We start from the raw sequence: 25,467 nt of genomic DNA, 5'->3' as shown, positions 1-25,467 counted from the left end.
GGACTGGGGAGCCTGGTGGGCTGCCATCTATGGGGTCACACAGAGTCAGACACGACTGAAGCGACTTAGCAGCAGCAGCAGCATCCCATTGTAGATATGTGTATGTTGTGTATGTGTCTCAAATCTTCTTTATCCATTCATGCATTGATGGGCATTTAGGTCACTTCATATCTTGGCAATTATAAATAATGCTGTTATGAACATTGAGGGTACATGTATCTTTTTAAATTAGTGTTTTGGGTATTTTTTGGATGTATACCCAGGAATGGAATTGTTCAGTCATATGGTAGTTCCGTTTTTAGTTTTTGAGAAACCTCCATACTGTTTGCTACTTAAGTTTTTTGCAGACTCTTCTAGGCACCTCAGCTGTGTGTTTCAAGAAACAAGCCCCTGTCTTTGTTCCCTGTCCCTGTTGCATGGCTTTTTTTTTGCAATTTTTTTTTTGCAACCCTTGGCCCCTGCTGCCTGGTCTCCTGCTGAAAGGGAGAGAGAATAGAAGGAATGAGTGAGCTGGCTAACTTTCCAGAACCCCGCAGCCTGGGCAGTGCAGAGTTGACAGTGTTCTGCTCTAAGCACAGGTGTTAGCCAACCAAATACCAAGCAGCACAAACACTGAATGACATTTTCAGAACTATTAATATTTCATCAGAAATGATCACTTTCCCTTCAAATACACTGTCCTGAAAGGTTTTCTACATTCTTAACTATAATTTTATTCAGTCTAGGTCCTCGGAATTTTCCCCAAAGGAACGCATCTTCAATTTTATAATGAAAATCAAAAGGGAATCAAGCTTGAATTTCAAAATTTAGAGTCAATATTTCCAGGAACTCAGGCCCTCTGTAAAGAGCAAGACTGTGTATTGGGCACCTACTGTATGCCAGGCACTTCATAGAGTATCCCATAACTTCATCCAACACATATTTATGAAATACCTACAGTGTTGCGGAAATGTGATCTTCCTAATAATTTTTACACCATTTACAAAAAAAAGGACCCTTTCTCCATCCTTCTGTTCCATCTCCAGTGTTACCTTATCTATTCAAAGAGGTCTGCCGGGACTGTCATCTGAGGCTGCCACCCCTCTTCTCCCCAGTGCCTCACTTTGTTGGCTAGTTCCCATCAGAGCCCTTATTTCATCTATGATTATTACTTATTTATTTGCTCTACTAGTTGGTGATCCACTAGAATACAGGCTTCATGAAAGCAAGGAACGTGCCAGCTTTTTCATCTTCATCCTTCTCCAGTGTCCAGCAACTCACCAGCAGAGAGGAGGGCTCCAGTAATATCTGGGGAATGAATGGAGGGGAGAAGTGGAGAAAGTTGTTAGGGTCACACAGCTAGGAAGGAACAGTGTCAGGATTCAACCCTCTATGTTTTTGGCTGCCATCTCAATTCAAGCCCATGCCTCTTTCTTCTTTTGAGGGCTCTTGATGATCCTTTATTGGGGAAACACTGGAGGAACAATTATAGACTCCTGGGTGCAGAGAGCCCTGTCGGTTGCTTAAGGAAGCTCCTCCAGAGAGGGGAGGAGCCCACCCAGCTGCAAACAGCTTAGCTCCTCTCTGCACCTCCGCCCACCCCGGGGACCACTGAGCCCAGCGCTAGGGGAACCAGTCTTTCTCAGTAGCCTGGGGTACCTGGGTTTGAACCCCAGTTCCCCGCTTCTGGGTGGGCCTTGGATACACTCCTTAGAGACTCAGTTTCCTCAAATGTAGAAGGAGAGGACATAATGGTACTAATTTCATGAGGTTGTTCGGGGTGAATAGGACACAGAAACAGCCCAGCGCCAGGCACATGGTAAGCCCCCCGATCAAATGGCAATGAGGGGCGAAATCAGCGACTCAGGGGCAGCGCCCAGGTGGGTGCGGAGGAGCGGCGGGCCAGGCGGGGGCGCGATGCCCTGGACTTCTAACGGGGGCAAGCGCCCTGGGGTCCTCCGGGCCCCGCCCCCAGCCCACCGGAGGGCTAGGGGCACCGACCGAACCCTGGGCGTCCCGCGCACCTAGCCGTTGCGTTTGAAACCCACCAAGGAATTCCAGCGCTGGACGGGAAGGGTCCACAGGCAGGAAGCCACAGGCAGGCAATTTGGCCCAGCCGCCCCCCGGAGACAGCGCCCGTTTAAGGCTTAGGGACCCTTCCCCGACAACCCCAAAGCCCAGCGAGGAGGGGAGGAGGGCCGTGGCTGGTGTCTGCTGGGGACAGCGGGCGGGCGCTGGGCACTCGGGGACTGTTCCTGCGGGCGGGCGGCTGAGCGGCCGGGAGAGGGAGACCAGAGGGGCAGGTGGGGCGAGCAAAGCGGGGCTCAGCCGGGCGAGGGGCCTGGGAAGACCCTCCCGGGAGAACCCGATGGCGGGCTCCCAGCCCCCGGTGCCTCGCACGGTGCCAGGCCCTCACCCCCGCACCCCCCAGGCTTAGCGTACGCTGATGGACTGAGCCTAGGGTCGTGTGGCAACGGGAGAGGGCCAGGGCCTGTGGGGAGACTCAGCCCTCCCCCTCCAGCTGTTCCCAGATGTCATTCTGCCCGCCCAGGCGCCTGGTTCCTGAGCTCAGGGGGATTCCACGGTTACTAAGCTACTGGTTTTTGTTGACTTTTAAATATTTTCTTCTACGGGAGAGGGGGAGGGGGGCAAAAGTCAGGAAAGAGCAACTAAAAACAGATCAAAATAAGCTCCCCCTCCCCGCAAGAAAGCTGTCCTCCATTCACCTTTCAAACACAAACCAAGGGCCTCTGAACAGTCACCTTTCTGGACCAGCAGTCAGACAGAACTGACCTCCTTCCTCCCCATCCTCACTGCCCTTTCTGGTGAATGAGGGGTGGTGGTGGATGGTCATCCTGTCTTCGAGCCCTGGGTGGACAAAGGGGCTTCCGGAAAGAGAGGAAGAGGATGGCCAGTGGCAATGGGCTGGCTTCGTCCTCCGCCCTGGTGGCCAAGCGCCCCTCCGCCCTAGGCCCGTTCCCCAGATACATCTGGATCCACCAGGACACACCCCAGGACAGCTTAGACAAGACTTGCCATGAAATCTGGAAGAGAGTTCAGGGCCTGCCAGAGGCCCTGCAGCCCAGGACCTCCAAGGAGCAGCTCTCTGCCCCCGTGACTGGCACTCCAAGAGACAACGGGCTCAGCTTCCAAGAAGAGTGAGTGTGCCCTTACTTCACGCAAGGGAGGAGGGAGGAGATGAGGTCTGACTTTCGGGGCCTGGGGGGAGTGTTTTGACCTGTTGTTCTGCCTGGCTAAACCCTAAAGGCTGTGTGTTTTCCCCCACCCACCACGGCCCTTTGACAATCTTTACAGGAACAAAATGGTTGGGGTCCTGAAGTCACCTGGGTGAAGGGCCAGAACAGGACTGTATTTCTGCTGCTGTGCCAGCCCACTTCGAGGACATTTCTTGTGCAAAGGCGTAGGCAGTACCAAGGTAGATCCAAAGACCTTGAAAAACCACCCCAGCAAGGGAGAAGGTTAGATGTCTGCGGCTTTCCCCAGAGGCAACTAGAATATGCTTCTCCCCTCCCGCCCTGTAAAGCTAGGCATTGGCACAGATGAATTTGGTGGTTTTAAACCACATCTGGAATTCCCTAATACAAGGAGCAGCTGTCCCATTCAGCCTCCACAGAAGCCGCTGCAAGAGCGCACATCAAAATATTTACTGGGAAGGCACTGACATATTCAGAGGACATAATAGAAAATTAAAGTGCGGGAAGATGGCTGTAAATAGCCCGTTTCCTGGATGGGAAATCCTGTATCTGGGAAACACAGAGCTAAATGTTTCTCCACCAGGGCAAAGTTGGGCAGATATTGTTGGGGATGGATATATTAGAAAGGAGAGGGAGGAGCAGAGAAGAAGAAAGGACCTCGTTAGGAAAAGCAAATAAATCCACCGAGTTATTTATGTCACCTTCGAGCACTTGTTCACTGCTTTGCATCTTCAAAGTGGGCTGTAAACATTAATTAATCCTCCCAGAGTCCCAATGAGGCAGGTATTCGTGTCCCCATTTTACAGATGGATTAAGTGTTAATAATTAAGTGGTCATTAAAAACTAAGTGATAATTAAGTGTTGCCTGTTAAAACACATGCTCCGGCTCAGCTCAGAAATGCTCTGAAGTGGGGGAACCCTTTGGGCAATTATCAACTGTTTCTGGTTTCAGGGATTTCTACACAAGAGCTAGAAAAGGCAAAGTGTAACTGCTTCCCAGTTCACACTCCCTGAAGTCCGGCCCTTTTGGGGCTCATTCACTTACTACACATAAGGGTAGAAGGCACTTTGGCTATTGCTGCCTCTCTGCCCCTGCTCAGCAGGACATGGCTGGGATGGGAATGGCCTGTCTATAGCCAGACTCCTGCTATCTGGCCCCCCGGTGGCACTGAGACCCACTGCCATTTGCTCTGGGACAAGGACTGGGCAGGGGGCCTGTGGGGCTGTGCTCAGCTCTCAATGGCCAAAGAGCTGACTGTCCACTTTGTGACCCAAGGGTCAGTGGCTGTTTCCAGTAGCTGGCACCCTCTCTGCCAGGACTCACGGAGTTAGTGGAGACAGACTCTACTTCCAGTCTGCACTTGGCTGGAAAGTGAACCTGGCAAACCTTTGGCCAGCCCACTTGGCCTTGATTTTCTCATCTGCAAATGGAGGGTGATATGCCCTGCCCTGTCCACATCGAGTTGATAATGAGGATCAAATGTGATGGGGACAGGAAACAATCAGCTGCACTATCCCAGTGAGGCTGTCCCTAAATGCAGTTCTCTGGGCTTGGAGGTGTGGGTTGTTTTTGTTGCCTTCGATGCTGATAAATGCTAGAGTACTTCGGAGGCCACCTTCAAGTTGAGTGGCCTGATTTCTGGGTCCCAATCCCCACCTCAGCCAGAACTGTTCAGCTTTTATGGCTTTTGCTTACTGGAGTTCAAGAGTAAAGTCGCCAGTCCAGGTTCGATGCATGAGACAGGGTGCTCAGGGCTGGTGCACTGGGATGACCCAGAGGGATGAGATGGGGGTTCAGGATGGGGAACACATGTACATCCATGGCTGATTCATGTCAGTGTATGCCAAAACCACTACAATATTGTAAAGTAATTAGCCTCCAGTTAAAATTTTTTTTAAATCCTTAAAAAAAAAAAGTAAAGTAAAGGCTGCAGTGAAATAAAAGATTCTGCTATAAGAAAAGAGCTAGGAAACCATTGCCTTAGATGAATAAACGATATCATAATTGTGCAGCATCAACCAAGTAGAACACAATGAGCTATTCTTGAAATAAAGGCAGCTGCAATGGTGGAGTCAGATAGCTCTGGTTTCAGATCTCTTTTCAGCCCTGTGCCAGCTGCAGGATTTGTTTAATTTATGTGAGCTTCAGTTTCCTCATCTGCCAAATGGAGATGATTACTATGCATTTCATGGGGTTGTTGGGATGATTAAATGGGATATTTAAACATTCCCGGTAATAACTAGGATTTGTAAAAATTCCTTATAATGATGATGATGATTTCTTTAAGCCCTACAATTATTACATGAACTGGGGACTATTTTTAAACTCCCCTTCTTTTTACTTTTTGTTATGCAAATGCTCAAACATGTAAAAGAGAATGGTATAGTGAATGTCTGTCAATCAACTTCATTAATTATTAACTTTGGTCCATTCTTGTTTCAATTCTTCCTCCCCTATTTTTCAATCAAATCCTTTTTACAGATGAAATAACTGGTTTGGAGGGCTTCATTTCTTGGCCTGAGGTCCTACAGTTAGGAAGTGGTGGAGTTTCTGACAACCAACCCAGGACCACCTTACCCACTCCCCCTAGGAACTGAGACATCCTTTTGGAAGGTCAAAATATTTGGCAGTCTCATGTTCTGGGTGGGCAAACATAGCTAACAGAGTTCACATCCAGGGAGCTGTCCAGCATATTTGTCAGACGGCTTCAGGCCCACAAGATAACCTCTCAGCCTCTCAGCTAATCTGTCTAGTGTTTCATTCGTAAACCCAGTTTGGGTTTTGGTAATGTTAATTGCTATCAAGGCAGCTAGACAAGTAAGTTCTTGAACTCTTATTAGCCAGAATTTTTTTTTATTTTGTCCCCATTTATCATGGAAACCCAGACATCTCAAGTTTGCAAGAGAACTTGGAGGCCGTTTTCTGTTGCTTGAATCCTTTCCTTACCATCCTTGCTAGATGGTTATCCACTCGTACACTTTCTTAGATGAGAAGCTCACTACTTCCTAAGGTAGCCTTCCCTCTCTATGAAGCCTGACTGTCAAAAGATCATTTTCTTTTAGTGCTGAAATCTGTCTCTCTCAAACCCGTTGACCTGGATTCTGCCCTTAGGGCTCCAAACCTAACCTATCCCCCCTTCTTCTCAGTGGCCCTTTTAGTTACTGAAAGATGGTAACAACATCTTCCCTAGGATTTCGTGTCTTTGTAAGCTGAGTGTCTTTGTTTTTCTGAGCTTCCCTTCATGTTTGGTTCTTTTCCTGCCCAAACTGCTGGTTCTTAGGGCAGTGCAGCAACCAGAACCAAGCACAACAACCCAGGTATGACCCAATCTGAGCAGACTGGCTTCTCCTCCTCTGTATTCTATATTCCTGTTCACGGCAATTAACACCACATTCACTTTTCTCCCCAAGCTGACTTCAGCCTACGAACACACTTCGAGTTCATTCATTCAATTATTCATTCAACACATATTTATTAAGCAGTCTACTGTGTGCCTGGCACTGTGCTGAGAGCTAGTGAAACAGAGCTGTAAACCAGACAAGGTCCTCCTTTCCTAGAGCTTGCGTTCAAGTAGGGGAGAGAAACACAAAGTAAGTAAATAAAAGAATATAACTTTAGGATGGAAGAAGGACTGGTGTTCTAGTTGGAAGAAACCGATCGTAAGCACATTAAAATTAAACCAGTAATTTCAGCTAGAGAGGAGTGAGCTTATGGAAATAAAACTGACAAAGTACTAAGGGGACCTCCTTTAGATGGAGTGGTCAGGGAAGAACTCTGAGAGGCAGTCCTTTGAGCCAAGACCTGGATGCCAAGAAGGAGCCAGTCGGGTGAAAATCTAAGGAAGGATGTCCAGGTAGAAAGGAAAGAAACCACAGACTCTGTGGTGTAGGTGGGCTTGGAGAGGGACAACAGGGCTGGGGTGTGGTGAGTGATGCAGTGTGGCCCAAGGTGACATCAGAGACAGGCAGGCAAGGTCTCAGAGGCCTGGAGGACCTAGTGGGGAGTTCAGATTTGATTCTCCATGATGTGGGTTACGGGACTCCTTTGGAGGATTTTAGGAAGTGGGTGTAACACGATTGCACGGACTAGTTTTTAGGATGCCTCTAGCTGCTGTGTAGAAATGGGACAGGTGAGAGAGCAAGCTGGGAGGCCTCTGGAAAGATGCTACAGGAGCCCAGGGAGCACAGTGGTGATGCTGACCGGACCAGAGTGAGGGCAGTGACGATGGACAGAGAGGGGGATTTGGCTCATATTTTGAGGGGAGCCAAAGGAGCCTGCTGATGGTTTGGGGCACACAGACAGAGACATCAAGGCTGAATTGAGGTTTTTGGCTTGAGCACTGGTTGGACAATTTACTGAGGAGGAAATGGAGAGAAATGGGCTGTGAGGGAGGAATCTGTAGTTCCATCTAATGTCAGTTTAACTCCACAATCTCATTCAGTCATCTTTTAATTAGTCTTAAATCTGAGCCGAAAGAATTGTGGAAAGTCACTTACTGACTCACATTCTAGGATTCCCTATTCATTCAGTTTCCCTGTTATTAACAGTGCACAGCCTCATGATGGGGGTCTGGGGTTTGCTGTTGACTCTATTGGCTGGCCTGTGAAATGGCATTTGCTCATGCCTTCATTTATGGAGTCATTCAACACACACTCACAGTCGCCTTCTGGGTGCCAGGCCTTGTGCTGGGTCCCTGGGATACACACATGACGAGGACAGAAAGCCATCTCTCTGAGAGCTGCCAGTCCAGGGGGTGGGATGGACACAGATTCCTGTGGCAGCAAGGGCATTCAACAGGTATTTGTTGTGGGGCTACTGCTTGCCTGGTGGCTCAGCTGGTAAAGAATCCACCTGCAATGTGGGAGACCTGGGTTCTATTCCTGGGTTGGGAAGATCCCCTGGAGAAGGGAAAGGCTGCTGGAATACTCCAGTATTCTGGCCTGGAGAATTCCATGGACTGTATAGTCCCTGGGGTCACAAAGAGTCTGACACGACTGAGCGACTTTCACTTCATTTACTGCTTGCCTGACAAAGTGTGAAAGGAATACAATGGCGAAAAAGATGGGGACAATCTACGAACTCCTACAGGGATCTTCAGTGTCTTGAGAAAGGCAGATCACAACATAATAGAGTAAAGGTCCTGGTGAAGTGCCAGTTCCATGGGTGACCAGGGCTTGGGGTTCAGGGAAGGCTTCCTGGAGGAAGCTGGGGGAGATGAGCTGGAAGGTCATCCTGAGCCAGACCCAAATAGGAGGATAAGGCTACAGAAAGAAAGGAAATCCATTTAAGCATCTAAAAAACAAATGATTTCCTGGTTGGCAGACTTCAGAGGTATCTGTTGCGAGAAGAAATAGGGCTGTTTGGCACTTGCTGTAGTAAATCTTCACTGTTTGCACCCATCGGCCAGACCTCCAGGTGGGAGAGCCACTGGGACTTGGAACCCAAGGCACTGCCCCCTTTGAACTGCACTCTCAACAAACCAGCCCTTTGTTGCTGCATGCGTGCATGCTCAGTCGCTCAGTCATGTCCTACCTTTGCCTCCCTACGGACTGTAGCCTGCCAGGCTCCTCTGTTCATGGGATTTTCCCAGCAAGAGACTGGAGAGGCTTGCCATTTCCTCCTCCTGGGGAATCTTCTCAACTCAGAGATCGAACCCACGTCTCCTGCGTCTCCTGCATTGCAGACAGATTCTTTACTGCTGAACCATTGGGAAGCCCCGTCCCTTGTTGCTACTTTTATTTAAACAGTAAGACAGCCACCTTTCCACTCCCATTCCCACACAATTTCCCATTATCCCTGGAGAACTCCCCATTTTTCCTTGCGCTTACAGGACTCTTTTTGGACACTTTCTTCTCAAGACCCAGCTCAGGAAGAAATGGGATGAATCTTACTTTTCTATAACAGTTGTTTGGAATATATCCCCACTTTTATTTATGAATTTTCTTAAAAAAAAAAAAGCTTGAAAACTAGTGATGGTAGTGATGAGGACAAGACTTGCACATGAGAACTCAGACTGTTGCCCTAGAGGCAGTTCTGCTCCTGGGTAGCATTCTCTTCCCTTGAAGAGGTCAGACTCCTCTTTGAAAGTCTGAGGGAAGCTGCCATACACCATTTGGCTTGAAACACATCCTCAAATCCCTTGACATTTTGGTAGGTGAGAGAACCCCCGCTCCCCAAGTTGGAATCCTTTTCTCATGGACACTTGAGGGTCCCCTCCCTTAAGCGTCCCAGGGCTGGGTCTCAGCCACTGCTGTGATCCCCATCCCACTGACATCGATGCATCCTCCAGCCTGGTTGTCAGTGAATTAGTGCACATCGGTGCTGCAGACAGAGGTTCAAGGGCCTTAGCCCTTCCCTCCTCCAACCTCCTTACACACCTGTGGGTCACCTTCGTGACAGTTTTTGATTCCTTGCCTCCCTGCAGGCCTCTCTTCCCCCATTTTCAGACCATCTTGTCTTACTGCTCCTGGTTCCTCTCCCTCTTGGATGTCCTTCACTCTTTGCCAACTTCATCTTCCTGAAACACATCAACAGCACTACTCAGGCATCCCCATGTATTCCTCCTTGTCCTGAACTGCCTGACCTGGTCTTGAAGAGTCTCTGTAGTTGGCCCTGCCTACTTCTCTAGGTGTAGCCCTGAATGCTCTTCTCCAAACTCCCTGTAAACCAAGATGTGCCATGAGCAGGCGCATAACTCCCTTGCTGTCAAATTATTCCTCTACCAGGAATGCCTTTCTTCCCTATTTCTGTCTACTGAAATCTTACCCATCCTTAAAGACCTGGAATTAGTGTATCATCCTTTAAAATTCTCACTGCTGACCCCATTTAACATTTTTCCTTTCTCCCTCTTCTTTGTTCCTTTTTTAAAAAAAATTAAGTAAGCAATTATATCCCCTCTCTTTCCTAAGAGTTTAAAGGTGGCTCAGATAACCATAAAATAAGGACACAGGTGGATTTAGAATCCCAGTATACTTCCCAGCTGTTGTCAAGTTGCTCAAAATTTCTGTGCCCCATTTTCCTCATCTGAAAGATGGAAAAAGTCATAGTGACCACACTAAAGGACTGTTTTGGAGGTTAATGAAAGAAAGTATGCAAAGTTTGCACAGCACTTGGCAGAAAATAGTGATTCCAAATTCACCATCTTCGTTGTCACTCTGTTATCATGAGTATCAAGGATAAAATGACAGGGGTTAAGTAATCAACAATAGTGTGGGAGGAGGAGACTTATATACCAGAGAACCTAAGCCAAGGGGAAGTGCTCAGTGGAGGCCAGCATGTCGGTCTGAGACTCTAGGCAGGTGGAGCCAACAGTTGGTTTCTGTAACTCATATCATCTAATAGGAGAAAGCAGGACAGACAAGTGCTGCCTTGGCTCTGAGGACCGAATGGCAGAGGTCGTTAGATGAGGGTGATGGGACGGAAGAGTCAATTTAGAACCAGCTCTTGGGTTGACTGTTGGCCAGAGGGGAGGACACAGGGCCACAGTGAGAAGTGTCAGCCTCATTCCGGAGCAGGGTTTCTGATGAGGTGGTCCTCTGGCAAGTACTGTACTCTGCCGGTGGCAACAGTCTCCCTTCCCCCACTTGACCATGGCTCCTTAAGGGCAAGGGCTGTGTCTTACTCATCATTGTCTCCCCAGTGCCCAGCCGAGTTCCTGGCACTCGGTGGCAATGCAGTGTGTATGAATGAATGAGTAAGTGAATGATGGATGAGCCATAAAAATGCCACTGCAAGGAGAATGAGGCCCAGAGGTGGCCAGGGGCCAAGTGAGAGGTCACAGTCCTCAGAGGAAGCTTTGAGTGATGTGGGGACAGGATGTCAGGAAGCCAAGACATTGCAAGCTCTTTTCTTCCTTCTGCCTTAAGCCTAAGAAGGGAACTGACGTTTTCATGAGCAACTGATAAGTGCCAAGCTCTGTTGTTTCCATTTTCTGTTTATCTCATTGTCTTAGCAACCCTTCTCCATCGATGGTTAATATTATTCCCGTTTTACAGGTGGGGAAGCCAGGGCTCAGAGAAGTTAGGCAACTTGCCCAGAGTCATCCAGCTCGCAGGGAGCAGAACAGGGATAGGAACCTGGTGAAGCTTCAAGGCCAGAGCTGTTTCCTGGCACCAGGGGCCCTTCAGAATAGCCCTTGCATGTCTGCTTAGTACTGGGAGCCATGAGCAGTGAAGGCCAAGACGAATCATGATTAACATCCCACGTCCCGTGTCCCCCTTTTTAATTTAATTTTATGGTTTCAGGAGCCGTGTCGCAGGTTCTGGGAGCCTGCAGAGATGGGCCACCAGTGGTTTGGTTTAATCCCCTTTTTAATATCTTTGTTGCAACGTTCTTTCCAATTCAGCTCCCAAGTCACATTAAAAAAATACCTCTTCCTTAGGGTAAGCCTCCTCTTATTAAACAGATTCAAATGAAAAGTTTTAAAGATAATTTGAACAATAAGAATCACTCTGTAGCTCCCAGCCGAAGCTCCTTTATTGCTGTATTTATTCCCCAGTATTTCTTTTCTCATTCCCCAGCTCACCGAATCCTTCACTCCCCACCCCGCCACACACCCTAACCCTTCCAGTCCAAGGCCCAACTTCTGCCTGCTGGTCTCTTCCTCTCTTCTCCCTTCTTTCACCTCCAGGGCATGGCGGGTCAGGTTGAGGGCAGGGTGGGAGGTCTCACTTATACCAGCCAATCTGCCTTCTAAGACTGTCACACCTGCCCTGAGGGACGGGGAGGGTGGAGATGGGGGAGCTGAAGTGTCTGGAGGGAAATTCATATCTGTCTGCGGGTCCTATTGCATTGTTGCTGTCGTTCAGTCGCTCAGTCACGTTCGACTCTTTGCAGCCCCATGGACTGCAGCTCGCCAAGCCTCCCTGTCCATCACCAACTCCCGAGCTTGATCAAACTCATGTCCACTGAGTCAGTGATGCCATCCAACCGTTTCATCCTCTGTCGTCCGCTTCTCCTCCTGCCTTCAATCTTTGCCAGCATCAGGGTCTTTTCCAATGAGTCAGTTCTTCCCATCAGGTGGCCAAAGTATTGGCGTTTCAGCTTCAGCATCAGTCCTTCCAGTGAATATTCAGGACTGATTTCCTTTAGGATGGACTGGTTGGATCTCCTTGCAGTTCAAGGGACTCTCAAGAGTCTTCTCCAACACCACAGTTCAAAAGCATCAATTCTTTGGCTCTTAGCTTTCTTTATAGTCCAACTCTCCCATTCATACATGACTACTGGAAAAACCATAACTTTGACTAGATGGACCTTTGTCAGCAAAGTAATGTCTCTGCTATTTAATATGCTGTCTAGGTTGGTCATAGCTTTTCTTCCAAGGAGCAAGCTTCTTTTAATTCTGTGGCTACAGTCACCATTTGCAGTGATTTTGGAGCCTAAGAAAATTAAGTCTGTCACTGTTTCCATTTTTCCCCCATCTATTTGCCATATAGTGATGGGATTCTTGATGAAAGTGAAAGAGGAGAGTGAAACAGTTGGCTTAAAGCTCAACATTCAGAAAACTAAGATCATGGCATCCAGTCCCATCACTTCATGGGAAATAGACAGGAAAACAGTGGCTGACTTTATTTTTCTGGGCTCCAAAATCACTGCAGATGGTGACTGCAGTCATGAAATTAAAAGACGCTTACTCTTTGGAAGGAAAGTTATGACCAACATAGATAGCATATTCAAAAGCAGAGATATTACTTTGTCAACAAAGGTCCATCTAGTCAAGGCTATGGTTTTTCCAGTGGTCATGCATGGATGTGAGAGTTGGACTATGAAGAAAGCTGAGCGCTGAAGAATTGATGCTTTTGAACTGTGGTGTTTAAGAAGACTCTTGAGAGTCCCTTGGACTGCAAGGAGATGCAACCAGTCCATCCTAAAGGAGATCAGTCCTGGGTGTTCATTGGAAGGACTGATGGTGAAGCTGAAACTCCAATACTTTGGCCACCTCATGCGAAGAACTGACTCATTGGAAAAGACCCTGATGCTGGGAAAGTTTGAGGGCAGGAGGAGAAGGGGACGACAGAGGATAAAATGGTTGGATGGCATCACTGACTCAATGGATCTGGGTTTGGGTGGACTCTGGGAGTTGGTGATGGACAGGGAGGCCTGGCATGCTGCGGTTCATGGGGTCGCAAAGAGTTGGACACGACTGAGCAACTGAGCTGAACTGAACTGATGGGACTGGATGCCATGATCTTAGTTTTTTTAATGTTGAGTTTTAAGCCAGCTTTTTCACTCTCCTCTTTCACCTTTATCCAGAGGCTCTTTAGTTCCTCTTTGCTTTCTGCCATAAGGGTGGTGTCATCTGCATATCTGATGTTATTGATATTTCTCCCAGCAATCTTGATTCCAGCTTGTGCTTCATCCAGTTTGGCATTTCTCATGATGTACTCTTCATGTAAGTTAAATAAGCAGAGTGGCGGTATACAGCCTTGAGGTACTCCATTCCTAATTTGAATTAGTCTGTTGTTCCATGTCTGGTTCTAACTGTTGCTTCTTAACTTGCATACAGGTTTTGCAGGAGGCAGATAAGGCGGTCTGGTATTCCCATCTCTTGAAGAAATTTCCAGTTCGTTGTGACCCACACAGTCAAAGGCTTTAGCATAGTCAGTGAAGCAGAACTAGATGTTTTTCTGGAATTCTCTTGTTTTTTCTATGATCCATCTGCATCCAAACCAAGGCCTGGAGGCAGAGGGTGGAGGGAGGGAATCCTGGCTCAGAATGCAGATGCCAGGGCCCCATTCTGGACCAACTGAACTGCCATTTCTGCAGGGGTGCCCAGGAATCTGCATTTAAAACAAGCAGCCCAGGGGACTCCTGTGCATATCTGTAGAAAGTTCTCTGATACTTTGAGGGTCAAAGATGAGGGAACCTCAGGCTTCAAAAGGACACAACTTTGAGAAAGAGGTATTCCAAAGAAAAGCTTGAAGGAAGGAGATTGACTTTTTTTGCCTTCTAAGCGGATGCCAGGGATACTGTAGAAAAGGGACTCTCCCCTATGTGAAGACCTTTGTTGAGAAATGAGATAAACATGGAGTCCAGGCTCGGGCAGCGGAGGAATTCCAGAGTGCCACCACCCTTAACCCCGGGTGGTGTCACCATCCCCACGGGACAGATGACCAAGATTTCTGTGACTTCCTACCCCAGCCAGCCTGGACCCTGGGCTGTGAAGGGTCAGCAGGCCGCTCCCCGCGCTGCGGGTCTAGAGGTCTGAGCTGCTAACATTTGCATAGTGCCCGTTACAGTTTACCGAGTGCTTTCACATTCCTCATCTCACTTAATCCTCAGGCAGCCTGGAGCGTGGAGGAGGGGCGGGAGTCAGAGTTTTCTGCAAGCCTGCTGCCCACTCTGCCCCCCTCACTAGGGAGGGCCCAGGGGATGCAGCTCTGGGTTTCCAGGTACCTTTGGGGTGCAGGTGCATGGGCCCTGGGGTGGCAATGGAGTCTGTAGCTTCTCTCCACTCCCCTCTTCACCCCCCAAACTGAAAAAAATCGGCCCAGTCCTCTCGGCTTGTAAGAAGGGGAGCCTGCCCTCCTTCCCCCTTTCTTCCTTCTGGGTTTCTATAAGCTACAGCAGTGTTGTGTGCACGTGTACATGGGTGTGTCTACGTGTGTACATGGGTGTATGTGCACATGTCTGTGCTGTGTTTACCTGTGTAGGTATGTGTACATCTGTGGTGTGTGTGTGTGCATGGCTGTGGTGTGCATGGTTGTATGTGTGCACACAGCTGTGTGTGGTTGTAGCATGTCTGTGTGCCTGGGTGTGTGTGCATGCATTGGTGTGTGTGCGTGTGCATGGTTATGCTTCGTGTATGTGTACATAAGGGTTAGTATGTACGTGAGCATGACTGTGGTGTATGGGTGTGTGCATAGATGTGGGGGGAGGTGGTGGCATGTGTGTTTGCACGTATGGCTTGGGAAATGTGCGTGTGCACATATGTAATGCTGTGTGGACACTCATAGGCTGGTGTGTGTGTGTGTGCATGGTGTGGTGTGTGTATGGGAGGGGGACTCGGCAGATTGGTGAATCCTAGGTCTGGGGAGAGGAGAGGTGAGGACACAGGTAGCTTTGACAGGGGCGGCCGTGTCCCCTCTGTCCACACTGGACAGACGCCGCCTTTGGTGCTGTGACGTAGGCTCCAGGGGAACAGAAGGTGGATCCCTGCTCCCCAGGCAGACGAGAAGACCAGAGTGTCCAAGAGCCTTGGTCAAGTCACGGTGGGGGCCACGTGGGGAATGGGGCCCTTAACCTCTTCATTTAGAAACTGGATAATTGGATCTCCGTGGGCTTTTGATAAACCGTCGTTCTCCCTCTCCCTCATTTGCACATAATCTACACACACCTTCTGGTGTACTTGAAATCATCTCTTGATTACTTACAATACCCAGTACAATGTGAATACTATGTAAGTAATTGTACAACATAAAAGCTATGTAAGTAGTTGCCAGTGTGCAGCAAATTCAAGTTTTGCTTTTTGGAATTTTCTGGAATTTTTTTTCAAGTATTTTTCATCCATAGTTGGTTGAAGCCACAGATGTGGAACCTGTGAATATACAGGGCTGACTACGTAACAAGCTACCTCAAACTTCAGCGCCTCTAAACCACAACTTCCTACTCAGGTCTCCCCAGTTGAGCAATCCAGTAGGCTGGGTTCTGCCAGTTGGTTCTTCTGGGTGGGGCTGGGCATGGCTTGGTAGGACCTGGCTCATCCTTACCCACAGGTCTGTGGTCATCCAGGCCTGGCTAGTCAGCTGAGGATCTTGGGGTTTTCCTCCACGGGACGTGTTATCCTCCTGGGCTTGTTCATGGGGAGGTCGCCAAACCCCCAAGAAACCAGAGGTTAAGCCCTAATGCCCAAGCGCTCGCCACATCTCTGCTTCTTTACTGAACCAAGCCAAGCAGGCGCTACCACAGGGTCAAAGCTATAACCGGTCTTCATCCCACCCCATTGCAGTTGTTGTGAGGATTCAAATAAGAGTTTTTCATGGCCCGTGTTCAGCACTGTGCCTCGCTGGTTAGTTCATCCTCCGTAAGTACTCACTCTTCTGATTTTGTGAACTGGAACCGGAGGCTTAGACATATTCGACAGCTTGCTGGAGGTCTGGCCTCCATGCATCCGTGGAATTTGAACTCAGCTCCTGCCTCCTTCCAGGCAGTGAGCTCTTAGCCACTCTGCTGCTCTACCCATGCAGACATGCGGAGGAGTCGGTCTCACCTGCCGCCACAAGGTCGGTCAATCTCTGGATGGAGCCTGAGCCCTTCGCTTGCTTCCGTCTTCAGTCAGCCATGTTCCCCGGGCACCAGGCCTGGGTAACGTGTTTTGTCATCGATCTGAAATGCCATGGTGGGAAGAAAATATTTGTTTTGGTGTCCTCTTCCAGCACTAACAATTTTCTGCTTGCGTTTTTCTGTTGTTTGGCTCAGATGAATAGCAGTTTTCATCTTTGCTCTGTGTTATCATGTACACAGAACTGCTGTCGGGGAGCTAACAGCATGCTTGCTTAGTCATTATTCTGGGAAGGGGTGCCAGCCAGTCAATAGCCTTTATTTTTATACGACTCTGTACACTGCAAATGCCGAAATGTCATGCAGCGCCTGCGTACAGAGTCACCATCAGACACCTATCATTTCTGGAGGCGGGCGGAATGGAGGTGGTGGCTGCCGTTGGGGCCGGGCACCAATTCTGACTGGCTTCCTCTGTCAGCACGTGGGAGCTGGGTTAACCACCCTGAATGATACACTGTGATAGAGTCTGTGGCAGATTTTATGGTTTTTACCCACTCATAGGAGAAAGCAAATAGCACCAAAGAGATGCCAGCCTCGGCAAAACTTCTTAAGGAGAGAGCAAGAAAGATAGATGCAGGCAGGCAGTCTTGGTGTGGGACCTAGCACCGTCGTGGGGAGAGGGAAGACTCTTTCTGGGAGCCCCACTGTGGGCTCTAAGAGTTGGGCAGGATCTTTGTGGGGTCTGCGGTGGGACTGCCTTACCGGGGTTGGGAGTTCTTAGGACGAGGTCAAACAGGCTGGTCGTTGTCATCCTGTCAGCTCACAGGGGTGGCAGGCCCACAGTAAGGACATGAGATGGAAGGCCAGAAAAATGGAATAAAAACCAGGGAGTCTGCAACCAGTAAAAGGAGCTGGGTGGTCTTTGGCAACACAGCTTTTGATTTCCAGAGTTCCAAGAAATGGACAAGGATAAAGACAAATTCACAAGCCAGTTTATTTATTTAGTCAATAAATACCTATTTAGCTTGGAAGTGGTGCCCAGCACAGCTCAAGGTCTTGAGGCTTCCGTGGTGGACACGATACAATTCCTGCCCTCAGGGAAGATGTGTTGTTGTCAGAAATAAAGACATTAAAAAAATATACTTTGCCAGGGTGACAAATACTAGGAAGGAAATAAACAGATTGACGGAGCACAGAGTGCTTCTTAGGAGTTAGTCCTAGGATGGACTAGAGTCCAGGAGGTGCAAAGGCCCCGGGGTTAGAGTGAACTCAATATGCAAAGGAATATTTCTAAGATGAGAGGGGCTGGAAGAAGAGGAATCTCAAAGCAGGAGGGCATAACTAGGCCACTTAGTGGGGTGCCCTGGGGGTCAGAAAGGGGTCTGGATTTTTATTGTGTGAAGTAAGAACCCACATAAGGGTTTAAGTGGGGGAATGGTTTGATCTAAGTTCTGAGGATGTCTTTCCTCGGCTGGCATGCAGTTTTCTAAGGAACAAATGAATCATGTTTTCTTGGGGGTGGGAAGGGCAGGAAGGGGAGACCCTCGCTTAGGGACTTGTACCTGTGCTGAATCTTGATTGCAGCAGGTGTTTGATAGAGGCTGTCTAGGAGAAATGGAGATGCAGTGATAGTGACTGGATTGATTTATTCCCCCAAAGTGTTGATCCAGGATTACTGTCAGGCTGGGGGTGGAGGGGAGGGTTTCCAGCAATGTCCTTAAGGCTCTGGACTCTGGACTCTCTCGCCTTCAACATTTCTATCCATAAATTGGCGGGGGACCCAGGAGGCAGACTCATCAGACATGCAGCTGACACAGAGCTGTCAGGGACAGCTAAGGCCACGGATGGCAGGCTCAGGACTCACTATGATGATCCTCCACAGGCTGGAGTGATGGGATGAGCCCAGCAAGATGCTTGATTGCATTCAGACTGGGAAACAAAGCCCAGCCTTGGAGCAGGGAGACCTTGCTGGAGAACTTTCCCTGAAAAGGAAGCTGGGGTGGGGCAGGAAGAGGTCAGAAAGTCAGCTGGATCCTGGAGCATCCCCACAACAGCCTCTTCACTTCTTTGGTGACAGAGTCCTTAGCCTCTTAGAAGTTCACTTTTCTCATCTGTAAGGAGAGAATGATTTTGTCAATTGCCCAGAGGCATGGAGAAGATTAAACAGAAGCATATATGTGGATGCCTGGCTTCCAGTCTGGCCTTCCAGATTCATAGCAGATGCAAAGGAAATAGGAGTTTGTAGAGACTGTCCCAGGGAGGGTTGGGTGCCCTGGGCCAGTCTTTCAGAGGGATGCAGGGGACCTGCAGTCCAGATGAGCCCCTCTGTTCTTGGCACAGACTCTTCTGGGATTGCAAGCTTCTTAAGAGGCCCATTGATCCCCATGATGTTCTGGAAAAGAATGGCTGAGGAATATGAGGAGTTTACACTCAGCTCCTTCTGGGTCCTCTCCATCAGCCTGGCTCTGGGGTGTGGGAGAGGTAGGAGTGTCCTCTCAGGTGCTGAGGAGGGACCACCTGCAGGGTGGATTTGGTACAGAGACCTCAGGCCTCGTGGGTCTTTTGAAAGCTGCTTTGACTTCTTTCTCCTTGGAGCTGGTGCTTTGAAGGATACCGTGCCAAGACTTGTGTGTCCGTCTATTGTAGAACTTTTTTATTTTAGGAAAAAAAAAAAATGAGAAGCCAAACAGACAAAAATAGAGCTAATAGTACTTGGTGAACCCATGTACCTCTCACTAAGCCTTAGACCTGGTCAACATAAGCCCAATCTTGCTTTATCTACTCCCCAACCCCCATCTTTTCCCTCCCCCTGCTAGATTAAGTTTAAAGCTAACCCCAGATGTAATGTTATCTGTAAAGACTTTAGCATGTATCTCTAAGAGATAACACTTTTATTGTTTAAGTATAACCACAGTACCATTATTCTGACTTTTAAAAATTAACATAATTGTGATGTCTTTCTAATTCAGAAGATCTATCTGTATACAGCTTGCTTTGCAAGTTTTGGAGGGGGCTGCTGCTGCTGCTAAGTCGCTTCAGTCGTGTCCGACTCTGTGCGACCCCATAGACGGCAGCCCACCAGGCTCCCTCATCCCTGGGATTCTCCAGGCAAGAACACTGGAGTGGGTTGCCATTTCCATCTCCAAGGCATGAAAGTGAAAAGTGAAAGTGAAGTCTCGAAGTCATGTCCGACTCTTTGCGACCCCATGGACTGCAGCCTACCAGGCTCCTCCATCCATGGGATTTTCCAGGCAAGAGTACTGGAGTGGGGTGCCATTTTGGAGCAGAACAGAGAGGCAAAAACTGGTCTTTCTAATGTCTGATTTCTCTGACTAGAGTTTCCCCTGTTCTCTTTGAGGGTGATGATGAAGAAGATGGGGGATCAATAACTTGGGACCATGGATTGGCAGCCTCTTTATTCCAAGTATTCCCAGGGACACAGCAGAAAAGTGAAGTGAAAGTGTTAGTCGCTCAATTGTGTTGGACTCTTTGCAAACCTATGGACTGTAGCCCATGAGGCTCCTCTGTCCATGGAATTCTCCAGGCAAGAATACTGGAGTAGGTAGCCATTCCTTTCTCCAGGGGATCTTCCTGACCCAGGGATTGAGCACGGGTCTCCTGCATTGCAAGCATGTTCCCAGGGACACAATTGATAGACTGAGTCTAGATGTGGGGAGGAGGAAAAATGGGAGTAAGGAGAGAGAGCCAGGAAGAGGGGAAGAACCAAGTGAATGGCCTTGCCCCTTCCATAGCGTCGATGGCCAGCATCCAGCACCAGCCCGCTCCTGCTGCCAGCCACCACGTGCCCAGTGCTCCTGTGTGTGTGTGTCTGTGCCAAGGCTGCACAAGGGTTACTTCACCAAGTTCTCATCCCACCCAGGGGCTGGGTGCTTGTAGTGTCATAGGTGTCATGCGTTGTCACAGGGGAGTCCCCAAGGTTCCGGGATGTGGTAGGAAGTGAGCAGTAGTGCCTGATTCTGTTCTCAGTCTGTTTGACTGGAGCTTGCTTTTTCCTGGCACGGCTCCCAGCCTCCAGGCCTGGGGAGACCACATGCGGGGCTGGTGTTCAGGAGGCGGTGGCTGTCGCCGTCATTAGAATAGTGACAAGCTCCCACGTTTTAAACTCTTCCCTAGGCCTCCCAAGTGCCCTGGCCAGCAGTGACCTTTACCAGGACCCCTTGGGACTCATCAGTAGCCATCAACTATGGGATTAATGCCGGCACAGTAGGAGCATCTGGGACTGTAGCCTGTGCCCATTCTGACTGGTTGTCAGATACAGAGACCATCCTCTGGTTTTGTGTGTGATGACTGTGAGTCATTTTATGCCTGCACTGCACCTGTGTGTGTGTGTGTCCGTGTGCATGTGTTCATATACAGAGCATTACCAGGAAGGAACATCCTTGCTGGGAGCATTTGCTAGTCATTATTTTCGGGGCTCACTGCATCCATAGAATGGGCTGTCAGGGCAGGAGTATACTGTGAGCCTGCCCAAAGCTCCATTCACAGGATGCTTTAATTTTCCCCTCTGCTTCTTTTTTCACCATTTTCACCAGCACTAGAACTCTGAGCAGTTTCTAGAATGCTCTATGCAGGCCAGCTTATCCACCCTTCCTGGGAACCCACCCAGGAGGAAGAGCAGGGTGGGCTGCCACAGTCCTCCTGGGAGTACCAGAGAGGAAGGTTCCCCCTTATCAAGGATGCTGGTGGGCCAGTGTGGGCCCAAACCAGTCCGGCAGGATTGCTACCCTCTCCCACACCTGGAGACAGCCAGCATCTAGGAGCTTAGAGTCCATGGGACCATCAGGCCTCATTAGGATGGTGCCGGCCACCAAGGGTGCAGTTGGAGGTCCCAGGTCTCAGGTGCAGGTAGAGGCCAGTGTTTAGATACAGGAAGACTCTTGTGAATCAGTGCAGGGATCAAGCAATTGCTGGTGCTCCCAGGCAGCCCAGTCTGTGATCTGGTCAGAAGGCCATGCCAGCCAAGGTGGACACGGGTATCTATGGAGCCATGTGCAGATTTCAGGATCCAAAGGCCCAGCCCGGCTAACAGAGGTGTCTATAGACTGGCTGTCCCTTTAACTGCCCTTACCATGCCAGACATGGTCTGGAGTGTCTCTGTAATACTCCACTTCATCAGGAAGGAAGACAGTGGTACCATGATGCTGAGCAAGGGACCCAGGATCACATGGCTGGGAAGTGACCGAGCCAGGCTGTGAGCTCCAGCTGCCACCTTGCTGTCCCTGCTCTCACTCAGACCATCCTGCAGTGCATGGGGCCCCGGCACCCTGGACGCCATGTCCAGAGCTGTTGACTCAGTCCTGTTCCCTTTGCTACTGGTCTTTTAGTGCTTTTGGCCCTGAGCACCACCAAACAGGGAGCGATGGACAGAAATGCAGACTCAGCCCACTCAGCAAGATGGAGCACTGGGAGAGGACCCAGGGGTCCCAATTCCCAGAACCAAGCTCTTAGGACTCTTGCCTGTTGGTATGGTATAAAAACCCCTTGGGGGTCCATGTATGGCCCAGTTTCTCTCATGAAGAGCAATAGGCTTCTCACCTTGGGAAACATGTTTTCTCTAGCCCCTTTTCCTGGGGTCTGTGCCCCACTGCAGAGCCACCCTCAGGGAGCGGGCCCTAAACCCATCTCTCTTTCTGACCTGTTTGCAGGGCTCTGGAGCTCACCAGTGGCAAAGACGAGATCTCCTTGTTGGTGGAGCAGGAGTTCTTGAGCCTCACCAAAGAGCACCTCATCCTGGTCACCAAGAGCTCGGGGGAGCTGGAGGCACCCGGAAGCAACCCTGAGGGGCCCAGACAGCCAGCCCCTCGCCTTCTCATGCCTTCGCTGGTGGCCAGCAGCAGTGAGCACCCAGGAGCCTCCATCATGGCCGGTGACAAACTCCTGGAGCCGAAGGTGGCCGTGTCGGTCGTCAGCAGCCGGCCAGACTGTGATTCTGCCACGTCTATGGTCACGGGCATTCTGCGTGCTGCCAAGGTCAAGAGTGCCAGGGGGACAGAGGACAGGAGCCACAGCCTGGGGGCCTCCAGCTCGGAGATCAGCAAGCTCCTGGCTCAATTCCCACTGAAGTCCACAGAAACGTCCAAGGGCCCTGACAACAAGATGGTGTTGGAGGAGACCCGGGTCATCAAGGACTTCCTGCAGAGCAGCATGTTCAGTGGCCCTGGACCCAGAGAGCCCACGGGGCTGGGCCCGTTCCTGCTGCTGCCTCCCCCACCTCCGCCTGTGCTTCCCAACAAACTCCCTGAGCTCCCTGCTCAGAAGAAGCAGCTTCCAGTGTTTGCCAAGATCTGCTCCAAGCCCGAGGCTGACCCCATCATGGAGGGGTACCAACTGATAGGTGAGTGGGGCTGGGAGCAAGGCTAGGAAGCACGCTTGCTGGGAGGAGAAACTTAGCAGAAAGCCACATGGGCTGCATTAGGAACATGAAGCATCGCTGTGCAAAGTAGGGTGAGGTGGCCTTGCTGACGAGCATGGTCCAGGGTGCAGGCTGTTTTCAGCCCCCACAGCCCTCCTCTGCCAGATGCTCGTATACAAGGCACGTCTCATGTCGCCAAACATGGTAGCCGTGAATCCAACACACTTTGGGAAGTGGGAGAGGCCCGTTTTGTAACCGACTGGGTTTTTAAATCCATAGGCACCCCGAGGACATTGAAGGAAGCATTTACCCTTGCTGGGTCCAGGGTGAAAGTGCAGCCAGGGGACCCTGAGCTGAATAGGAGGGAAATTTAACTGGCTTCTGATGGAGGCTCCTGTCCTGACCGTGGTGCCTGGTCCCCTCTCTCAGGGATTGGGGGTGAATGTGTAAGCTCTCCAGGTGCGGGCAGACTGCTGGCCCTGGGTTTGTTCCCAGGGACCCCAGGGCTTTAGAAAAGTGCATTCCCACTCCTAAATCGAGGAGTCCACATCCTCTCTGGGATTGCCAGCCACCTCCCAAGCCTCCCCAAGTTCCAGGATTCTGCATTTTGTGTCTGTTCTGATCCAGCTACTCAGACTGGATGGTTCCAAGAAGGAAGACTGGTGGCAGTGACACTTGCCTGCCACCAGCAGTCGCTGGGAGGAAACGGGAAGAAAAACTGCCCCCAGGTTGTGAGAGATGGGTGAAGGAGAGATGCCTATATTGGGAGGGCCCAGATCCATCTTCCTAAGAAAACAGGGACACAGTCACCCTAGAGAACATTCTGTGGGAGCATTTTAGGAAGCCAAGGACTCCAAACTGTGGACGGCATGCTGGACTCTGGGCCCTGGGCAGGCCTCCACGGGTCCAGGAACTCAGGACAATCAGCTGTGTATGTGAGATGATGGGGCATACCCGGGGGAGGAGACGTGCCTCCCACCTCCTTCTCCACCAGGGAGCTGTGGATGTGTCTCTGTCAGACAGGGCTGCTGGTTTGGAGAGAGTTCTGTCCCACACACCTTCCCACCATTTGCGTGTGTGTGTGTGTACAGGTGTATGAGTGAAGGTGTGCTGAGAGGAACTTTGCAGATGTGAGCGTATTAGAGGCAATGCAGTGTGGGCACATCTGAGTGTAACCCTTCTGCGTGTGTAGTTGTGTATGTGTGTGAGCGAGCGAAGGGAATGGCAGGAAGGGATGTGTGTGTGTGTGTGTGTGTGTGTGTCTGTGTATACAGCCTTTAGAAGAGGGAGCTTTGGAGATGAGTGAGTGGCAAGTGTGTTTCAGTGACTGGGGGGTGGTGTGATGGCAGGTGTGTGGGCCTCTGGGGAGAGGGTTATTATTAGTGGGTACTGTTATCTCAGCACTGGCTGGGGGCCACACTCTGCAACCAGAGAAGCTCTAGGAAAAGACACCAGGGACATGTTTGCTAAAAAATGTCATTTTCTTCTGGCTCAGGCTAGAGCAGCTTTCTCCTTTGCTGGGATGGCAGTAAGAGGGCAGGCCCCATCCTGTCCAGACTCAGCCTCAAGGCCATAGGCTAGTGGGACTAAGAGTTGGTGGGATCGTGTCCACTCCCAACAGGTAATTCTGGGCGCAAGTCCTCTGATCCCATTGCTCCCAGCATGATCCACTGCGCCCGCCATGTGTCCGGTGCCATTTCCCAGCCAAGCTCCACGGAGACCAGGACCTCCAGGCTGGGAAAAACAGGAAGGTGCTGAGAGCAAGGCCCTCTTCCCTGCTTCAGTCAAGCAGTGCCTTAAAAATTTTATATATCTGTGTGTATAATATGCTTCCCTGGTGGCTCAGCGGTAAAGAATTGGCCTGCAATACAGGAGACCCAGATGATTTGGGTTCAGTCCCTGGATCGGGAGGATCCCCTGAAGGGGGCATGGCAACCCACTCCAGTATTCTTGCTGGGGAAATCCCATGGACAGAGGAGCCTGGCAGGCTACAGTCCGTAGGGTCACAAAGAGTCGGACATAACTGAGCATGCACGAACCATGTATTTATGGGTGCAGTATGGTGCATTCCCCCGCCATGCTTAATTTTGTTGGAAGAGAGAGTTCCATTGCTCAAAAGGAAAATGGGGTGAAAAACCACTGTTGTAGGGGATCCCTGGTGGTCCAGGCAGTGTCCTTGCACCAGGGAGACTTGGGCTATTTGGAGAGAGAGCTGAGCCTGGCCCCGACACATCCAGTGGCTCACTGGTGCCTCTGTGCCTTTGCCCACGGTCACCCATGGCTCTGGGTGTAAGGCCTCGCTGGAGGCCCTCCTCCTGCTGGAACCCCTCCCACCTCTCAGACAGAAGCTGCCTCAGCCACCCTCTTCCCCCGCTATGTCCCTCTGTCACCTCACGGTCCCCATCTGCCTTGTCCCGGAGCTATTTCTGGGCCTGTCTCGCTCTTCCTCCTCGTTGTGAGTTCCTGCCGGGCCAAGTCTGGCTCTGACTCATCCAAGTGTCCCCAGGACTCAGGTCAGAGCCTGGCGCTGATGAGTGTGCTGAATCGCCACGACGACTTAGCAAGAGGAGAGTCTATGACAAGCGAGCAGCTGCATGTTGTGTGGGAATGTGTGTGCCCCCAGCTAAGCTAACTGTGCTCCCTGAAGACAGGAACTATCCGGACTCTTTGTGATCCAACCT

General features: G+C 50.2%; 1 protein-coding gene across 5 annotated transcripts in view; it reads left to right on the top strand.

Moving 5' to 3' along the window:
• Positions 1 to 2,013: 2,013 nt before the first annotated feature.
• C3H1orf94 (chromosome 3 C1orf94 homolog) overlaps positions 2,014 to 25,467 on the top strand; it is a 42,379-nt gene continuing 18,925 nt past the window's right edge. For 4 of the 5 annotated variants that reach the window (XM_061412613.1, XM_061412614.1, XM_061412616.1 and 1 more), the window contains exons 1-2: positions 2,014 to 3,137; positions 22,080 to 22,768. In XM_061412613.1, coding sequence (XP_061268597.1) covers positions 2,809 to 3,137; positions 22,080 to 22,768 — 1,018 coding nt within the window. In that variant the 5' untranslated portion in view covers positions 2,014 to 2,808. The remainder of the gene's footprint in view (positions 3,138 to 22,079; positions 22,769 to 25,467) is intronic. The other variant, XM_061412612.1, reaches the window with a different exon arrangement.

Source organism: Bos javanicus, chromosome 3, assembly GCF_032452875.1.
Source record: "Bos javanicus breed banteng chromosome 3, ARS-OSU_banteng_1.0, whole genome shotgun sequence".
In the NCBI taxonomy this organism is placed as follows: Eukaryota; Metazoa; Chordata; class Mammalia; order Artiodactyla; family Bovidae; genus Bos; species Bos javanicus.
The sequence above is the reverse complement of the archived record's forward strand: the minus strand, read 5'-3'. Positions and strand labels throughout refer to the sequence as shown.